General features: G+C 53.4%; 1 protein-coding gene across 3 annotated transcripts; it reads left to right on the top strand.

Moving 5' to 3' along the window:
* Positions 1 to 1,586: 1,586 nt before the first annotated feature.
* On the top strand, positions 1,587 to 17,331 carry F10 (coagulation factor X). Of its 3 annotated transcripts, XM_070002584.1 has the most exons (8): positions 1,590 to 1,709; positions 3,427 to 3,587; positions 9,878 to 9,902; positions 11,065 to 11,178; positions 13,133 to 13,264; positions 15,019 to 15,260; positions 15,494 to 15,611; positions 16,682 to 17,331. In XM_070002584.1, exons 1-8 carry the CDS (start codon positions 1,643 to 1,645, stop codon positions 17,311 to 17,313), a joined length of 1,491 nt encoding a protein of 496 aa, XP_069858685.1. In that variant the 5' UTR covers positions 1,590 to 1,642; the 3' UTR covers positions 17,314 to 17,331. The 3 variants fall into 3 exon arrangements, with proteins under 3 accessions (XP_069858686.1, XP_069858685.1, XP_069858688.1); XM_070002585.1 differs by lacking the exon at positions 9,878 to 9,902 and having other exon boundaries at positions 1,587 to 1,709; positions 13,133 to 13,223; XM_070002587.1 differs by lacking the exon at positions 1,590 to 1,709 and having other exon boundaries at positions 3,522 to 3,587; positions 13,133 to 13,223.
* Positions 17,332 to 17,878: the final 547 nt, after the last annotated feature.

Raw genomic sequence — 17,878 nt, 5'->3', positions numbered from 1 at the left:
TACCCTCACACAATCGCGTGCGCTCTGCACACTATCAATGCCCAGAGATGGTACCAGGAAGGATGGGAGCCAGGTACCAACTACCCCATACCTGCTTTCCTAGGTTCACGGCTGCCCGGTGCATGGCAGTGACCAGCAGTGAGACTCCAGCCCCTTCAGGCCCACACCTGGCCTCAGCCCAGCCAGAATTGTTCACTGAGGTCCTCCAAGCCAACCACACCCTGACTCTGGGCCGTATGCACATACCATGGCCACACTACTGTCAGTACAACAGCACAGCACACACCACAGGCAGCACCCCGCACCATGCATCGGCTGGCCTTGTCGCTAAGGAAAGGACAAAGGCCCAGTGGATGCAGTTTCTGGGAAGGTTGAAGTCAGCCATGATGCTCACTCACTAAAAGCTAGGAACCAGAGCCCAGTCTCCACTTAGCCTTTGAGTCACCAGCATGGAGGCTCTGAGTTGCTTTTGACATCTTGTCTGGCATGGACCAGAGGTACTCCCAGGATGGCACTGCAAGATTTCCAGACTTGGGGGGGGGACTCCCATGTCTGCATCCTATTCCCAGCACACGCACCCAATAGCAACCCACAGTCCCATTCTCCATCTAAGCATGGCCCAAGAGTCCCTTTCCCCTACCCACCTCCTTCCCTCTCCACCCTCCTCCTTCCCTCCCCACACTCCTGCCTTTCCTCCCCACTCTCCTCCTTCCTCCCCACCCCCTTCTTTCCTCCCCACACTCCTGCCTTCCCTCCCCACCTCCTTCTTCTCCCCTACCCTCCTCCTCCTTAACCCAGACCTTACTGCAGGGCAGGACAGCAAGGGACTGTAGTCCCTCCAGGCAGAGTGGGTAGCTGGGGATTTCCAAGCCGGCCTGTTGTCAGAAATGGCCCAGCCAGCCTGCTGAGGGCATGAGTGTACTGTTCCAGCAGACTGGCACACTGTGTGTCCCCTCTCCCCCGGCACCCTGCTGGCTCACCATGCCATAGCCAGGGCACAGCCACACCCAGGGACACGGCTACCACGCCGTAGCCAGGGCACGGCTTTACCCAGGGACATGGCCACCTACGCCGTAGCCAGGGCTCAGCCTCCACCGAGGACATGGCCACCACGCCGTAACCAGGGCACAGCCTCCACCTGGGGACATGGCCCACTACGCCGTAGCCAGGGCACAGCCTCACCTGGAGACACGACCACCATGCCGTAGCCAGTGTGGGTCAGTTGGGGGCTAAAAATCTGGGTGCAAACCCCACATCGGTGCTGGTCCAGACCATGCCTCACTTTTCTCCACACTGCTTCTGTTCTTAGGCAGAAGTGGGGGTGACATTCCCACTACAGTTGTAAGGGTGAGCAAAGGCATAAGCAAGGGACAACAACAGAAAGAGCAGGAAAGGGCATGTCTGGCCTCTCAGAACAGACTGCACATGCCCACAGCAGGCCAGCTGGGTGCAGCTTCTGACAACAGCCACCCACGCTGTCTGGAGTGACCACAGTCCCTGCCCTGCCCTACAGTGAGCATGGGCTCCAATCAGGAGGACAAGATAAGCAGGACAATGGCCATTTGGGGCCCAGGGTGATGACCCTTGCCCCTGACCCTCCCATCACAGCAGGGACAGGTCACTCACTGTGCTTCGCCACACCATGGCGGGCCTGCGCCTCGTCCTGCTCTGCTCCATGCTGGCCAGCCTCCTGGGGCTCTCCAGAAGCCGTGAGTGCCGGGTCCCAGGGCAGGGGGAGGGGTAAGGGCTATGGGGGGGGGGTGAGGTGGGCTGTGGGCTAGTGCAGATGGTGTGAGCATGTGTTCAGGGCTGGCTGTCCTGCCCAGGTGCAGTCAGGGCCAGCGGTGGGCCCTGTGTGGGGCAGCCAGATGGACAGAACAGGGCACAATAAGAGAAAGGGAGAGAGGAGAGGGAGGATGAAACAGACAGAGCATGAGCAAGGGACAGAGGGACGGGGAGAAAGCCTGGGACCGTGACAAGAACGTGGAGGTGGAGAGGAGATGGTATGGCCGGCAGAGACAGGCGCTGCAGGCTTGGCAGACACCTGTGGGCAGCTACATTGAGCAAGGCCAGACAGACGGGTATGGGGCTGTCCACTGGGGCAGGCAGGGACGACTGTCTACATGGACAGACAGACGGGGCAAGTCAAGACAGATAGACGGGCATCAGGACCAGACATCAGGCTGTCTGTATAATCACCAACAAGACCAGAGTCACAGAAGAGTGTCCATGATTAGAAAACAAAGGAACAACTAAACAAGATGCACGGTGTACACTGGGTCACTAGAGACTGAATGAGGGCTGGAGTCTCATTAATGTCTTAGGCAAGTGTTCCACATACTTAGCAAGTCTTGTTTTCTCTGCGATCTGAGCTGTGGCTACCAGCCATGCTGGATCTGTGACTGGCTGAGGATTGACTGACTCAGGAGCAGGGCTACTCATAGAGCCTGCATTTGGGCCAGAGGTGGAGCCCAGAGGCCAGGTGGGATGTCCAGCCCTTCCCCCTTCATTCATCCAACAAGTGTTTATTTAGTGAGCACTGCTTTGCCTGGCCTAGGAGCTAGGTCTGTAGGACAACCAGAGCCCCTGGGTTCCCTGTTGACACCAAATGCAGGGCGGGGGAGGGGCTTCCTCTGGCCTCTCAGTTCCCATGGGAATCACAGGTGGTTGAAATCCACACCTGAAAACTACTTCCAGGTGTCCTTCAGCAAGAACAGCCTCGCACATGAGGTTTTAGCAAGGGTTTGTTTTATTGCAACAAAATAAGGGAGGGAAAAATTCTGGGGGTGCTGGAAGGCATTTCCTGATTCCCACATGGAAGTGTTGCTTCTATCTGTGGTCTCCTATCCATGGTATCTGATCTGTGGTCTCCAATCTGTGGTCTCCTATCTGTGGCCTCTTATCCGTGGCCTCTTATCTATGGTCTCCTATCCATGTTCTCTGATCTGTGGTCTCCTATCCGTGGTCTCCATACTTTCTGAGCTGGGAAATTCATGTGGCCATGTCGTGTGACCCCCCTCTCCTCAGACAAGGGACTCTGGGTGGCTGCTGTGGGTGCTGCCCACTGTCCTAAGACATGGGGGTGTGGCCTAGGTGTACAGTGGCACAGGAAGCCGCAAGAGCTCTCCATTAGCAGGAGCGCTTGCTGTGTATCATCTTGGGGGAGATGGCAGGAGTGGGGGCACTCTCATTACTCGGCACCAAAAGGGGGCAGCAGGAAGGACGCCCTGGGTGCTTGTGTTCTTGTTTAGTTTTTGCTTCCTGGGTCCAACCTTTTCAATACTCATTAGAATTAATTACTTAAATTAATAAAATGAATCTCCCCATCTCCCGGGCTATCCTACATCAGTATAACAGTGAAGCGAGGAGGCCCAGGGGGAGGCCAGCCCTGTCCAGACACTCACCATCTCCTGCCCCGTCTTCTAGTGTTCATTAACCGGGAATGGGCCAACAATGTCCTGGTGAGGACTCGCAGGGCATACTCCCTTTTTGAAGAGTTGAAGAAAGGCAACCTGGAGAGGGAATGTGTGGAGGAGACATGCTCCTACGAGGAGGCGCGGGAGGTCTTCGAGGACACGGACAAGACGGTAAGGCAACGCCAGGACCAGTGTGGCCACCATCTGTGGACCTGTGTGGCATGTCAGGGTGTTCATTCCGGGCTCCCTAACAGCTGGACTCACGCGCAGGAAACAGGGTGGTGGGAGAGGTGAGCCAAATCACTGGAGGAAGATGGGAACTCTGTAAGTAGGGCCGAATCCACTTAAGGACAGACATTAATTAAAACAACTCAGGACTTGGTCAATGCTCCCTGGCAGCCCACACTTGGACACTCCAGTGGGCACCCAGGGCCCCCGGGCCAGTGTGCGGGACAGGCAGGAGACAGAACACATGGACGCCTGATGACTGTGGCCTACAGGAGGGCCTGATGGGGCTGGGCCTTACACCTACCTCATCCTCCATCTCCAGAGGAAGCACAGCCTCTAGAGCCAACCAGAAATGGAGATAGGCCTGGCTCTCCTCACCTTTGGCCTGGGAAGCCTACAGGCACTCAGCTGAGGCAGAAGTGGTAAAAATGAGCTAGGAAGGCAGCATAATCAGGCTCTGCACACGTAACTGAACTACGACTGAGATGGAAATGATGCAGTCCCCAGTCACCTCCCCAGGCTGCGGGGGAGGCTCACCCTGCTCAGTTTCTGTGGACACACCCCTTTCTGGTTTGCTCCAAAAATGTAGTTGCCTGCATCCTGAAACCACTTGCTCAAGATTGCCTGGAAAGCCAGTGACCATGTGGCCATCAAAACTGTGTTAGTTGCTTTTGAGTAGTGGACCAGGGACTAGAGGAGACCACGTAAAGGGTTTTGCCAAAGTCACAGGCTGAGGTGCTGAGGTGTAGGGGTGGGAGGGGCTGTGGTGAGGAGAGCTGTTCATCTCATTGCAGACAGGAAGGAGGGCACACAGGAAGGAGGAAAGGATACACACTCCCAAAGCAGACAGGAAGGAGGGGCACACAGGAAGTGGTCAAGGATACACACCCCCAAGGTAGACAGGAAGGAAGGGTACACAGGAAGTGGGCAGGGATACGTACCCCCAAAGCAGATCGGAAGAAGGGGCATACAGGAAGGGGGTAGGAACATGGCTTCTCCCAGCTGAGTCCTGTCTCCTAAGGTTTCTAGAACCTGCAGAATCAGTGCCACCAGCTGGGTGGGACCAGGCAGGGGCCAGGCAGCAGTACGGAGCACATGAAGGTGTTCTGTCACCAGAGACATTCTGCACGGGGTAAGTGTGCTCCAAGTGCTAGTCAGTTCTTGGGCCCCATTGCAAGTAGGGTGCTGGTCTCAGTGCAGAAGAAAATACCCACAAAGAGTAGGAAAATGGTAAAGAGTGATTTATGGAAAAGCAAATGTATGCCTCAAGGCCATAGACAGGCACTGAATAAGAGCCACATACAGTGGAGCTGTTGGGGATGGGCTTTGTCTAGTAGTGGGGAGTTCCTAAAGAGACCCCTCGGCTTGCGGCCCTTCTCACGTGGGGTGGCCCCCCAGGCAGTGGCTGCTGGGTGTGGGAGGGCATAGCCTGTCCAACTGCTCTGCCCTGCCTGTCTGATCCTCTGCCTTCCGGTTCAACCTGGGCATGAGCCAGAAAGTGGTCCAAGGGAGGTGTGGGGTCACTATCTGAATCCCTGGGTCCAAGGGGGTCAGGTTGCCAGCCAGGACCAGCTCATGGAATCATAAACGAGAGAAATGGTTTGGATCAAGCAGCAGGCTGCCCCTGGGGGTGCAATCTGCCCCCTGGAAAAGGCTGGGGAGCACTGGGAATCAAGCAGAGCCTTGCTCTCTGTTGTTCCATCCTCACTAGAGCCTCAAGGATGTTAAAATGCCACAGTCATTGAAACTACTAGACTTCATTGAAAAACCTTTTCAGGGGAAGATCTATAGAAGACATGTATCATCCACAGCAAGACCCCATCTATAAGACATTTCTTGGATGGACTGTGATTGTGAGACACTGATTACCATGTTAGACATTGTCCCCAGCCTCTGACCACCTGTAAGAAAAACCTGGCACTAAAGCAGGAGGGCTGTTCGAGGATTTTACTGTAAGATACTGGTGTTCATGACACTGACAGGGCTTGAGAAATCGGATGCCAGTTCTGGAGTGAGGGAATTGATTGGAGTCACCACCCCGGCTTCACAGCGGTGAGTTCTGCACAGCCCAGTTACTATGATCCCATGGAAGCCAGGGAAGGACTAGGTCAGGGGGAGGCGAATCAAGGAACAGCCTCCAGAAGGCCGACCTGGGAGGCGACTCCCCCAGCATTTGTGGAGGATTCAATGTGGTAGAAGAACTTGAGAACACCTGGAAATGATCCAGAAATCCGCCTACCAGGAGCCTTGTGGTAAGAGGTTTGGAGTTCTCCTGCTTCCTGGCTCCTCTGCAGCTTCACCGCGTCCTGCAAGTGACTCACCAGAGCCCTTTGTGGGACTTGCCACGGCCTCAGAGCTAGGGGGACACTCTGCAGGGATCTCAGAGCCATATTGGGCAGACTCTGCACCGAGTCTCACAGCACTTGGAGCAATTATCATGAAGAAGGAAGCACATGGTTGACCTGAACACAGGCACTTTCCAAAAAACAAGGCACGGGTGATGCTGGTGCTGACATCACAGAGGAAAATGCTACCCCCTCCCCACCTGATGTCACCTGCCCATCCCAGGCCAACTGGAGCACAGCCTCAACCAGGCCTGTGCACTTCAAGAGGTCCTGACACAGAGGAAGGCACTCTGCTTCCTCCATGTGGAGAGCCAGAGGGAAGCAGGAGTCTGTTACACAGACACGGCACCTTGTTCTACAAGGCGATGAGTGATCACATCACGTGACCTGGTTATCATTACATTTCTGCAGAAGATCACGGTTTGCAAGGGGATCCATCTGCCCAGTGCAGCTCACTGCAGGCACCCAAGGAAAGAAAGGAAAAAGAATTATTTTTACTATATTGCCAAATGAATGATTTATATGGAATAAGAAAATCCACAACTTCAGGAATGACTTTCATTTTAAGTATTTGTGTAATACCGGTGTGCGTGTGCTCAGCACATGCAAAGCCCTGGCGCTGAGCCCTAGCACTGCCAAAAGAAGAAAAAGTAGGGCTGGGAAGGTAGCTCAGTGGTAGAGTGCTCGCCTTGCATGCATGAGGCCCTGGGTTCGATTCCTCAGCACCACATAAACAGAAAAAGCCAGAAGTGGCACTGTTGCTCAAGTGGTAGAATGCTAGCCTTGAGCTGAAGAGCTGAGGGACAGCGCCCAGGCCCAGAGTTCAGGTCCCATGACTGGCAAAAGAAAAAAAAAAAAGAAAAAGTAGCAAAAGTAATTAATGCCAATTCAAGTTCACATTTCACTTTTCCCATGGGATCATTTCCTCCTCTTCTTACTCGTACAAGGTTACCGTACCTGGACTGTTAGAGAGGTAAACTTATTTTGTGCAATGAATCTGTTTATTCTTCTCATGTTTTAAGCATGTAAGTTATTTTAAAATATTGCTGCTATGAAGACACACGTGTATTTTTTGTGGATTATCTTCTAAGAATGGTTTCTCCAGAGAGAGATTACTGAGGCAGGACCCAGATCCAGCTGGATGGGGAAGGCACAGCCACACTGACCCCGGCACAATGCAGCTACAAAACCTGCCAGATGTGTGCAGCACCACTGGGGCACGCTAGGAATAAAGGTCACTGAACTCCAAGGACACGCCAGCTAATCTGTGACCCCCACAGATGCCCCCACGGACACACTAGCTCTCCTATGACCCCCCACGGACACCCTATGGACACGCCAGCTGACCTGTGACCCCTCCCACAGACATCCCACGGACACGCCAGTTGACCGGTGACCAAGCTACAAAACCTACTCAATGGACAAAGAATTACCTCTCAGGCCTTCGTGTTGCTGGAATACAACACCCAGGTAGGGAGAGGTAGCATAAATGCCAATGAAGGGTAGGAACAGAAGTCAGGGCCCAGGCACAGATGGGTTCAATGTCCAATGAGGGCCCCGTCTCTTCTTCCGATGGCTCCTGTTGCAGAAGAAGGAAGGGCAAAAGGATTCATCTCCACCCCGAGGACAGAATCTTCATCACCTAATCACTTCCTAGAGGCCTCAGCTCTTAGAAATATCTCACTAGAGATTCCTTTCAGCACGTGATGCTCAGGGACACTGAGACCATAGCAGTGTTGACACAACGATACCTTTACATTCCAGGAAGGTGAGCCTGACACGAATCACACAGCTATGCAAAACAACACAATCCTGGATTGGACCTCAGTACTGCCAAACACATATACACAGGCATGCATACACAGAAATATATATGCATACATGCATACATAGAAACACATAGGCATACACATATACATAGAAATACATATGCATATGTGCATAGAAAAGAAAAAAATGGGCTGGAAAAGTGGCTCAGTGGTAGAGCGCTTGTCTTGCATGCATGAGGCCCTGGGTTCAATTCCTAAGCACACATAAGCAGAAAAAAAATCCGGAAGTGGCGCTGTGGCTCAAGTGGTAGAGCACTAGCCTTGAGCTGAAGAGCTGAGGGACAGCGCCCAGGCCCAGAATTCAGGCCCCATGACTGGACCCAAAAAAAAAAAAAAAGAAAAAGAAAAAGAAAGAAAAGAAAGAAAAAAAATTGACCAACTGGAGTTTGCAAAAACTAAAACTTCTGACCTTTGAAAGGAAAAACTGTCAAAAGAGTGAAAATGTAAATTACATACTAAGAAAATATGTTTCATTCACATATCAAAAAGGATTCAGAATAAAGAAAATTTACACCTCCAAAGAAAAATATAAACACCAAGCTAATTCAGAGAGGAAGGGCCTCTGGTGGATGCCTGTTAGTAGAAGTGACAAGCAGCCCCTTGAGAACAGAGCCAGCAACCTGAGCGATCAGAGAGCTGAAGAGCAGTGTGAGGGTTGGGGGGAATATGGCTTCCAGGACAGGAAGGCAGGGGTGAGCTCCCCACTCCGAGTTTTTTATACAACTATAAAGATATCACCTGACTCCCATCTCTTTCCTGACGTGGGGGAGGGGGGAGTTGTGCCACTAGGTGGGCCTGTGCTGTATCCTGAGGGCAAGTGGGGGGGGGGGCTGGGCGGGGCCTGTGCTGTACCTGAAGTAGTAGGAGGGCAGGTGGTAAGAGTGGAGTGGGGAAGGGATGGGCAGGGCCTGTGCTGTACCCCATGTGGTGGTGTTTTCCTCACTCAACAGTTGCATTGAAATCCATAGATTTGTACACCAAAGAATGGCTTTACTCCATGATAATGCTTGAGCTGAAAACAAATTAAAGCCTGTCCATTTATTTCTAAGGCTTCCATAACAAAGTACCAAGAGCTGGGTGCTTCATACCAGAGGGATTGATCCTGCCAACTTTGGAGAAAACAAACTTAGAATCAAGGCGTTGGCAGTATGGGATCCTGCTGAAGGGGTCCCTCGGCCGTGGTCCTCTAGATGCATGCCTCCCTTCCCTGCCTCCCTTCCATCACGTGGCCTTCCTCTCCCAGGTGCCTCAGGTCCCACTTTCCATCTCTTGGAAGAACACTCTCATTAATTTAGGGCCTACAATAATCCAGCAGAATCTCATCTGGTGCCTTCCCTTAATTATATCCACACAGGTCTTATCTTCAGGTCCTGAGTTTCCAGTCCCAAGCCCTATTTCTAAGGTCACATTCTGAGTTTACAGATAGATCTGGAAGGGCCAACTATAGGCCATAAAAGAAAAAAGAGATGAATATTTTTCATGTAGTATAGACTGTTGATGGCCTGTTTTAAGCTAATTGCAATGGGTATCTTTCTGATTGGCAAGCATGTGACCCTCTTCTTAATTTTAAGACCAAGTATGGTCACTAAAAACCACTCACCAATCAGCAGGGTGTCACTCCGAGCTAGCACATTTTTTTTTTTTTTTTGTCGGTCGTGGGGCTTGAACTCTGGGCCTGGGCGCTGTCCCTCAGCTCTTCAGCTCAAGGCGAGCGCTCTACCACTTGAGCTACAGCGCCACTTCCGGTTTTCTGGTGGTTTATTGGAGATAGGAGTCTCACGGTTTCTCCTGCCCGGGCTGGATTTGAACCGCGATCCTCAGATCTCAGCCTCCTGAGTAGCTAGGATTACAGGCGTGAGCCACCAGCGCCCGGCGTTAGCACATTTTTGATATCTGACAAAGATGGTGCAGCTCAAAGATGGTGTGCACCGAAGCCATGAGGGCACAGCCACAGATCCCACAGCTGTCCCGTCCATTCTCCATCCAGGCACAACAGGGCGGCTGCAGGGTGGGGAAAGCTCTGTTTCCCTCATTAATTCTTAACTATTCTTTCTTTTAGAATGAATTCTGGAACAAATATGTAGGTGAGATACTTTCTATTTTTATCTTAAGTGAAGGGGGTTTATTGGACATTTAAATTAGGATAAATTTGATTCTTAAACACTCCTTGAATTTCCTTCCTGCTCCTATTTACATCTTGCTCATTTCACGTGTGTCCCTTCTGGGCATGTCCATCATTGTTAAATAGTTTTCTAGTCATTTTATCTTTTTTTTTTTTTGTCAGTCGTGGGGCTTGAACTCTGGGCCTGGGCGGTTTCTCTGTGCTCTTCAGCTCAAGGCGAGCACTTTACCACTTGAGCACCACTTCCAGTTTTCTAGTGGTTTATTGGAGATAAGAGTCTCAAGAAGTTTCCTGCCTAAGCTGGCTTTGAACCCTGATAATCAGATCTCAGCCTCCTGAGTAGCTAGGATTACAGGCATGAGCCACCAGCACTCGGCTCATTTTATCTTAATTCTAGTTTTGTTACTTTCTCAAAGATTGTTTTTCATTTTAAAGATAGGGTCTTGCTGTGTTGTTCAGAATCTCCCCCATCCCATGCTCTGATGGTCCACTGGCCTTGGACACCAGAGGGGAGCACCAGGTCAGCTAAGACAGAAATCTAAGTCAGATCCTTCCTGTCCGAGAATGCCAGGCACTGTGGCCATTTTGATATAACTGTATGACACAGAAGCAAAACCTGAGTCTGAAACTTGGGCAGGCGAGGTCATGCCCCAGTGTCCTGTGCAAGGGACAGCACTGAGACTTATTGATGTGCGCCTTGGTGCTCTGAGCAATGTGATCCACATAGTCCGGAAGATGTGGAGCCCGAGTAAGGCCTGAGTGACATCTTTGGACTCTCAGTACACCCCGAGTCCTTGACAACAGGAGCCCTAACACCTCCACCAACCCCTGGCCCAGAAACGAGTGTCACACTCCACCCGTCCCCTATACCCGGAGGCCCCTGTGGCCCCTCAGGCCCCCCTCCGATGCCATGCACACTAAAGCATCTCAGGATCCTGGCAGTCCAGGGTGTCACATGCAGCTTCCGTGGGCCGGGAGAGCTGAGTCCAGGCAGGATCTGCTCTCACAGGATGGGAAGCAGCTCAGCTGCAGAGGAGGCAGAGAGGCAGAGGCCAAGGCAGCACCTCCCTCCTGGGAAGAAGGGGGGTACTGCCTGCTGACTCGGTTTCCAACCCTTGTTGCAGATGGCGACCAGTGTGAGAGCAGTCCTTGCCAGAACCGGGGCTCCTGTCGAGACGGTGTGGGGGAATACACGTGTACCTGCGAGGAAGGCTACGAGGGCAAAAACTGCGAGTTCTGTGAGTCCTTCTGCGGGTAGACACAGCCATGGGGGGACACAGCCAAGGGGACACAGGACACAGCCACAGGGGACACAGCCATGGGGGATACAGCCATAGGGGACACAGCTATGGGGGACAGAGCCACAGGGAACACAGCCACAGGGGGCAGAGCTACAGATGGACACAGTCACAGGAGACAGCCACAGGGACACGGCCACGGGGGACACAGCCATGGGGGGAAGGGACAAGAAAGCAGCCCTGAAATCCCTTGTGAGACAACTGTAGTGTTTCTTTTTTTTTCTTTTTTCTTTTTTTTTTTTTTTTTGGTCGGTTGTGGGGCTTGAACTCTGGGCCTGGGCGCTATCCTTCAGCTCTTCAGCTCAAGGCGAGTGCTCTACTGCTTGAGCCACAGTGCCACTTCTGGTTTTCTAGTGGTTTATTGAAGACAAGAGTCTCACGGACTTTCATTGCCCGCGCTGGCTTTGAACTGTGATCCTCAGATCTCAGCCTCCTGAGTAGCTAGGATTACAGGCGTGAGCCACCGGTGCCTGGCTGTGTTTCTAACAGATCTTCTGCCCACACACCAGCCCTGCATCTCCAGCCTAGGTGGGTGTGACCTGAGCACAGAGGGCTCGGCTTCTCTGTGGCTCAGATCCCAGCATCCTGGTGATGTGGCATGTATGTGCATGTGCACGTGCACATGTGTGCATGTGAACCCTGTTTCCCACAGCTGCTGCATGCTCCTCATAGTTGGTCCTAAGGCTCTAAATCAGCCTCTCTTGTTTATATTTGTCCATGCAAGCCTTACTGAGGAATATTCAAAACAATGCAGTTAAAGCTTTCTGATATAGTTCATTGTACCTTGGGAAATCAGCGTTGTCTCTAATCTGGTGGTGTACTGGCCTCGCTGGGGTGTGTGCTCAGGCCCCATGCTTTGGTGTGTGCACTCCGCTCCTCAAACCTCAGCCCTTTGTGCTTCAGCTACTTTTCTGGTCTTGCTTTTTTCCTGGGGTGTCCCTGGGACAGCAGTTGCCCGACCTCTGCTTCCCGTGTGGCTGGATTGTAATGTGTGCCATCGGGCTTCACTTGGTTTTTGAAAGAGTCTCACTAACTTCCTTCCCTGGATGACCTAGAAGTTCTGCCTCCCCAGTAGTTGTGATTACAGGTGTAAACAACCAGACCTGGCCCTGATGATGAATGCTTTTTAAATAATAAAATAGGTTACTGGAGCCCACTGCCTTGGCAGTTCTAACATGGAAGGCTAACCTAAGTCAGTTGTCGATGCAGGAGAGGAATTTTGTTACAAAGATGTGCACACACACACACACACACACACACACACACACACACACACACACTACTCCCAGGCCAGTCGTCCCTAAAATGAAGGCTTTGCAGTCCTTTCTGCTGCCTCCTAACCTTCCTCCCTCCTAAGACCTCGTTAATTGGGTGATAGATAGCAACACCTGCTAATGCAGACGCACATAGAGCAGAACCTGGGGTAGAGATGGGTGCTGGTTAAAACTCCATAAGTGCTGATCTTTGCACTGTAGTTAGTTCCCACGCAGACGAGAGCAGAGCCCTGCTCAGCATGGCCGTAGATAGGTGTGATCACAAGGGGAGTGGGAGGGGGCCGGGCCTGCGCTGGAGACCCTGGGGTCCTGCACTCATTGCTGCTACCACACACCCAGCTGGAGACACAGGCTAGCCCGTGGGTGGTCACCAGGGGGGCAGCACTCATGTGGGCTTGGCACCCAGGCCTCGTGTGGCCTGCGGTGGTCTCCCTAAGTGTGGACACCGTGACTGCCGGGCTGGGCCTCCTCCGGTCTCACGGCCAGGCCGGGCCTCCTCCAGTCTCATGACGGGGCTGCTCTTGCACCTGCGTGCGCATGTCTGCCGGGGCTGGCTCCTGTGCAGACAGTGGGTGGCCATGGCGGCGCCCGCCCACTGTGGCTTGTGCCCTGCCTTGCAGTCACGAGGAAGCTCTGCAGCCTGGACAATGGGGACTGCGAACAGTTCTGCCAAGAGTCCCAGAACTCGGTGGTGTGCTCCTGTGCCCAGGGGTACGTCCTGGGGGACAACGGCAAGGCCTGCATCTCCACAGGTGGGGGTGGGGCAAAGGTGGGGCTGGGGCAGGGGTGGGGGTGGGGCACAGAGGGGTGGGGCATAGAGGATGGAGTTGGGGGCACAGAGATGGGGCAGGGCACAGTGGCACCCTCATCTGCCTCTCGATGTGCTTGGCTGGTTCCTGACCCCCACCCAGAATGTGCCCAGGGGAGTTAAAATGCAGTCTCAGGCCCACATCTCAGAGAGCCTGGACCTCTGAGCACACTGGCAGGCTCCAGTTGGGGCCCTCAGCTGAGCACAGTCTGTCCTGTGGCCTGAGGGGTGCACCACTCTCCCTCTCATATTCTTCTCCTTGGCGACAATTTATTTGCAAATCCTAATAGTGCGTACTTGTAACCCCAGCCTTTTGGATACTGAAGCAGGAGGATCGTGTGTTCAAGGCCAGCCTGGGCTACATAGTAAGATCTGGCCTCATAAAACAAGCAAGACACATTTGTTCTAGAAGATAAGTGATCAGAAAACAATGGCTCTGTTAACACCCTTCAAGGACCACTTCAATTATGCAACACTGCAAAAAGACAATGGAGGTTTTAATGTCCACTTGCAATGAAATGTAAAAAACTCACTCAGAAATATTTTAGCCAGGGGCTGGGAAGGTGGCTCAGTGGTAGAGCGCTTGCCTTGCATGCCTGAGGCCCTGGGTTCAATTCCTCAGCCCCACATAAAGAAAAAAGCCGGAAGTGGCACTGTGGCTCAAGTGGTAGAGCGTTGGCCTTGAGCTGAAGAGCTGAGGGACAGCACCCAGGCCTAGAGTTCAGGCCCCACGACCGGACCCAAAAAAAAAAAAAGAAATATTTTAGCCAAAGTCATTTCTTAATATGTATGAAAATTATTTTAATTCTAGGAATACTCAACACTCAATTTAAAATAAACTCTAGTGCTTGTAAACAAAATAAGGAGCGTGCAGGGTACCTGAGTGGCAGAGCGCTTGGCTGGCCTTCCTCAGGCCCTGGAGAGAAGGAAGAGAAAGAAAGGAAAGGAAGAAAAAAAGAAAAAGGAGAGCCGGGCACTGGTGGCTCACGCCTGTAATCCTAGCTTCTCAGGAGGCTGAGATCTGAGGATCGCGGTTCAAAGCCAGCCCGGGCAGGAGAAACCGTGAGACTCCTATCTCCAATAAACCACCAGAAAACCGGAAGTGGTGCTGTAGCTCAAGTGGTAGAGCACTCGCCTTGAGCTGAAGAGCTGAGGGACAGCGCCCAGGCCCAGAGTTCAAGCCCCATGACCGACCAAAAAAAGAAAAGAAAAGAAAAGAAAAAGGAGAAAAGAGGAAGGAAGAAAGGAGGAAGGGAAGGAAGGAGGAAAACAGTCAGGTAAATAGCTTTCCAGTGCAGAAAGCTCTGTTAAGTCATGGACAGTTTAATTCAGGGTTTGGAAGCCCAGGGATACAAATATCAGCCACACTAGCAAATTGCCAGCCGCAAGGCCGCAGTCTCGGCAGCCAACTCCCAGGGCACTGAGTGTCCACAGCGTGGCCAGCAGTGCTCAGACCCGTGTGGGTGCAGACATCATGGCTGCTAGCAGACAGGAGTGGAGGAGAAGCCCCTGTGCTTGGCCCAGCACTGTTGCCCTTTACTCTCAGGCCCTGCATGTCCTGCTGTCCCCCTCCTACACCCCTCCCCCCGCTGGCCTTGGCTCTCCCTCATCGCTCTCACAGACGCGCCAGTCTCCAGGCCCCACTCAGCCCATTCAGGCTGGTGCCACGTGCTGTGTCTGGCTTTGCTGTCCCCTCAGAGCTATACCCCTGTGGGAAAATTACTCTGGGACACCGTGGCAAGAGGTCAGTGCTCCAGGCCACCAACAACAGTGAGGACATCTTCAATGTCCTGAACTGGACAGCGCTGTACGACTCGCTCCCCACGGAGGACCCAGCTAACCTGCTTGACCTCAACAACACCAGCCCGGAGAAGGACAGGAGGAACCTGGGCCGGATCGTGGGTGGCCGGGACTGTGAGGCCGGCGAGTGCCCCTGGCAGGTAATGGTCCTGACCCTCATCCGTCTGTGTGGGTCTGCTGGGGGAGCATGGGGGCTGAGTCTTGGGTCTCTTGGCCTGTAACCTGAGGGAAAGTGCTAGGAGCTCTTGGGGTAGGGACGAGCTCTGGGGCAGCAGGCATGGAGACTCCTCAAATAAGCTCTTGTTCTGTGTGGCCTGGGTGGCTCTGTGGCCCATGCCACCTGCACAGTTTGTAGACATAGTTGCTCGTGCAGGCTCTCCTCATCAATGAAGAGAACGAGGGGTTCTGCGGCGGCACCATCCTGAATCAGTTCCACATCCTGACAGCCGCCCACTGCCTCCACCAGGCCAAGAGGTTCAAGGTGAGGGTAGGTGAGTGTCGCCCGAGCCCAGGGCCCACTGATCCTGATGCAGCCTCCACCATCAGAACAGGTGGGGTTGGGGGCTGCCTGTCTATGCAGCCGGGGCTAGATGAGGAGACCCCATGCTCCAGAACCCCACGCCCTAGGAGACTCTATATCCTAGAAGACCCCACTCCCAGGAGACCCCCATGCTAGAGGGGTCCAGTGTCCCATGTGCTCAGGGACCATCTGAGGTTGAGTTGGGAAGACCTGAAGGCCAAATGTAATAGGAAGGAGCCCTGGCTGGGAGATCGGGACCAAGTTAGTCCTCCCTCATTTTCTGCTTCCCATTTTTTTCAAGTTTTCAAATGTGATTTCATGACTTTTTTTTTTTTTTTTGTCGGTTGTGGGGCTTGAACTCTGGACTTGGATGCTGTCCCTGCGCTCCTCAGCTCAAGGCAAGCACTCTACCGCTTGAGCCACAGTGCACTTCCGGTTTTCTAGTGGTTTATTAGAGATAAGAGTCTCTCGGACTTTCCTGCCTAGGCTGGCTTTGAACCTCGATCCTCAGATCTCAGCCTCCTGAGTAGCTAGGATTACAGGCATGAGCCACCGGCACCAAGCATGACTTTTCTTTTCTTTTTTGAGTCAGGTCAGATTGGCCTCAAATTCTTAATCCTCCTATGTCTGACTCTCAAGTGCTGGGTCCCAGAGCTGCTACCGTGCCCAGCTATATTTAGTATTAGGGAGGAAAAAAAAAACCCACTTCTTTCAAAGTAGCCAACGTAGCTGTGTGCTAATGGCTCACACCTGTCATCCTCAGAGACTGAGCTCTGAGGATCATGGTTCAAAGCCAGCCTGGGCAGGAAAATCCATGGGACTCTTTTTCTCTAGTTAACCACCAAAAAGCTAGAAGTGGAGTTGTGACTCAAGTGGGAGAGTGCCAGCCTTGAGCAAGAAAACACTCAGGGACAGCACCCAGGTCCCAGGACCAACACACACACACACACACACACACACACACACACAAACACACACACATGTCCAACATCCACATGCTGGTACCAGGATGCTAACCTCTGCCCCCGTCTCTGGCCCCAGGGGACCGGAACACGGAGCAGGAGGAGGGGAATGAGGCGGTACATGAGGTGGAGGTGATCGTAAAGCACAACAAGTTTGTGAAGGAGACCTACGACTTCGACATCGCGGTCCTCAGGCTGAAGACGCCCATTGTGTTCCGCATGAACGTGGCCCCTGCCTGCCTGCCCCAGAAAGACTGGGCCGAGGCCACCCTGATGACGCAGAAGTCCGGCATCGTGAGCGGGTTCGGGCGTACGCACGAGAAAGGCCGCCAGTCCACCACGCTGAAGATGCTGGAGGTGCCCTATGTGGACCGCAACACCTGCAAGCTGTCCAGCAGCTTCTCCATCACCCCGAACATGTTCTGCGCTGGTTACGATGCCAAGCTGGAGGACGCCTGCCAGGGGGACAGCGGGGGCCCGCATGTCACCCGGTTTAAGGACACCTACTTCGTGACGGGCATCGTCAGCTGGGGGGAGGGGTGCGCCAGGAAAGGGAAGTATGGGGTATACACCAAGGTCACTGCCTTCCTCAAGTGGATCGACAGGTCCATGAGGGCCAGGGAGCTGCCCATGCCCCAGACCCCATCACCCATACCCCAGACCCCATCACCCATGCCCCAGACCCCATCACCCATGCCGTCGCCTCAGTAAACAGCTGCCCTCACCATGGCTGGAGTCCTTGAGTGTTGCTGTAGGGTGGCATGGAGCCGCAGCTCCCATCCCCAGGCTGCTCCTCCTCGAGACTCTTCCTTGGAAGTGCAGTCCCTACTCCCCCTCCCCGCAGACCCCAGTTTCTGTGGGAGGGAGGCTTGGGCTCACACTAGAGCAGAGCCCAACTGCCTGTCACAGTTTTGTTCCTGTGTGGCCTGAGCTCTGACCTCCCTCCCCACCCTCGCTCAGCCACAGAGCTCAGCCACCCAGAGTCAGCGTCTGGAGCTCTAGGTGCACACACCTAGGGTTCAACACCTGCTGTGGCCGGGGGCCCCAGACCCCACGAATGCTGGTCGGGTGGCATGTGGGTGCTGGTTGCTGTGACACAGGCATTGTGGTAGGGGTGTTCCTCTGAGTTGACTCTGGGACAGCCAGGTCCCTACCAAGAAGGCCTGCACTCCTAATGGGCGTCATGGAAACAGGAGGCCACTGTCCCCACGCCACCCCCCGGATTTACCCTGAGAAGGACTGCGTGGTGTGTGCACAGATCAAGTGCCTGCTCACA

This window comes from Dipodomys merriami, unplaced genomic scaffold (assembly GCF_024711535.1).
Source record: "Dipodomys merriami isolate MVZ:Mamm:240054 unplaced genomic scaffold, mDipMer1.0.p SCAF_6, whole genome shotgun sequence".
NCBI lineage: Eukaryota > Metazoa > Chordata > Mammalia > Rodentia > Heteromyidae > Dipodomys > Dipodomys merriami.
Note: the sequence above shows the minus strand (reverse complement) of the source record. Positions and strands in the feature narration are given on the sequence as shown.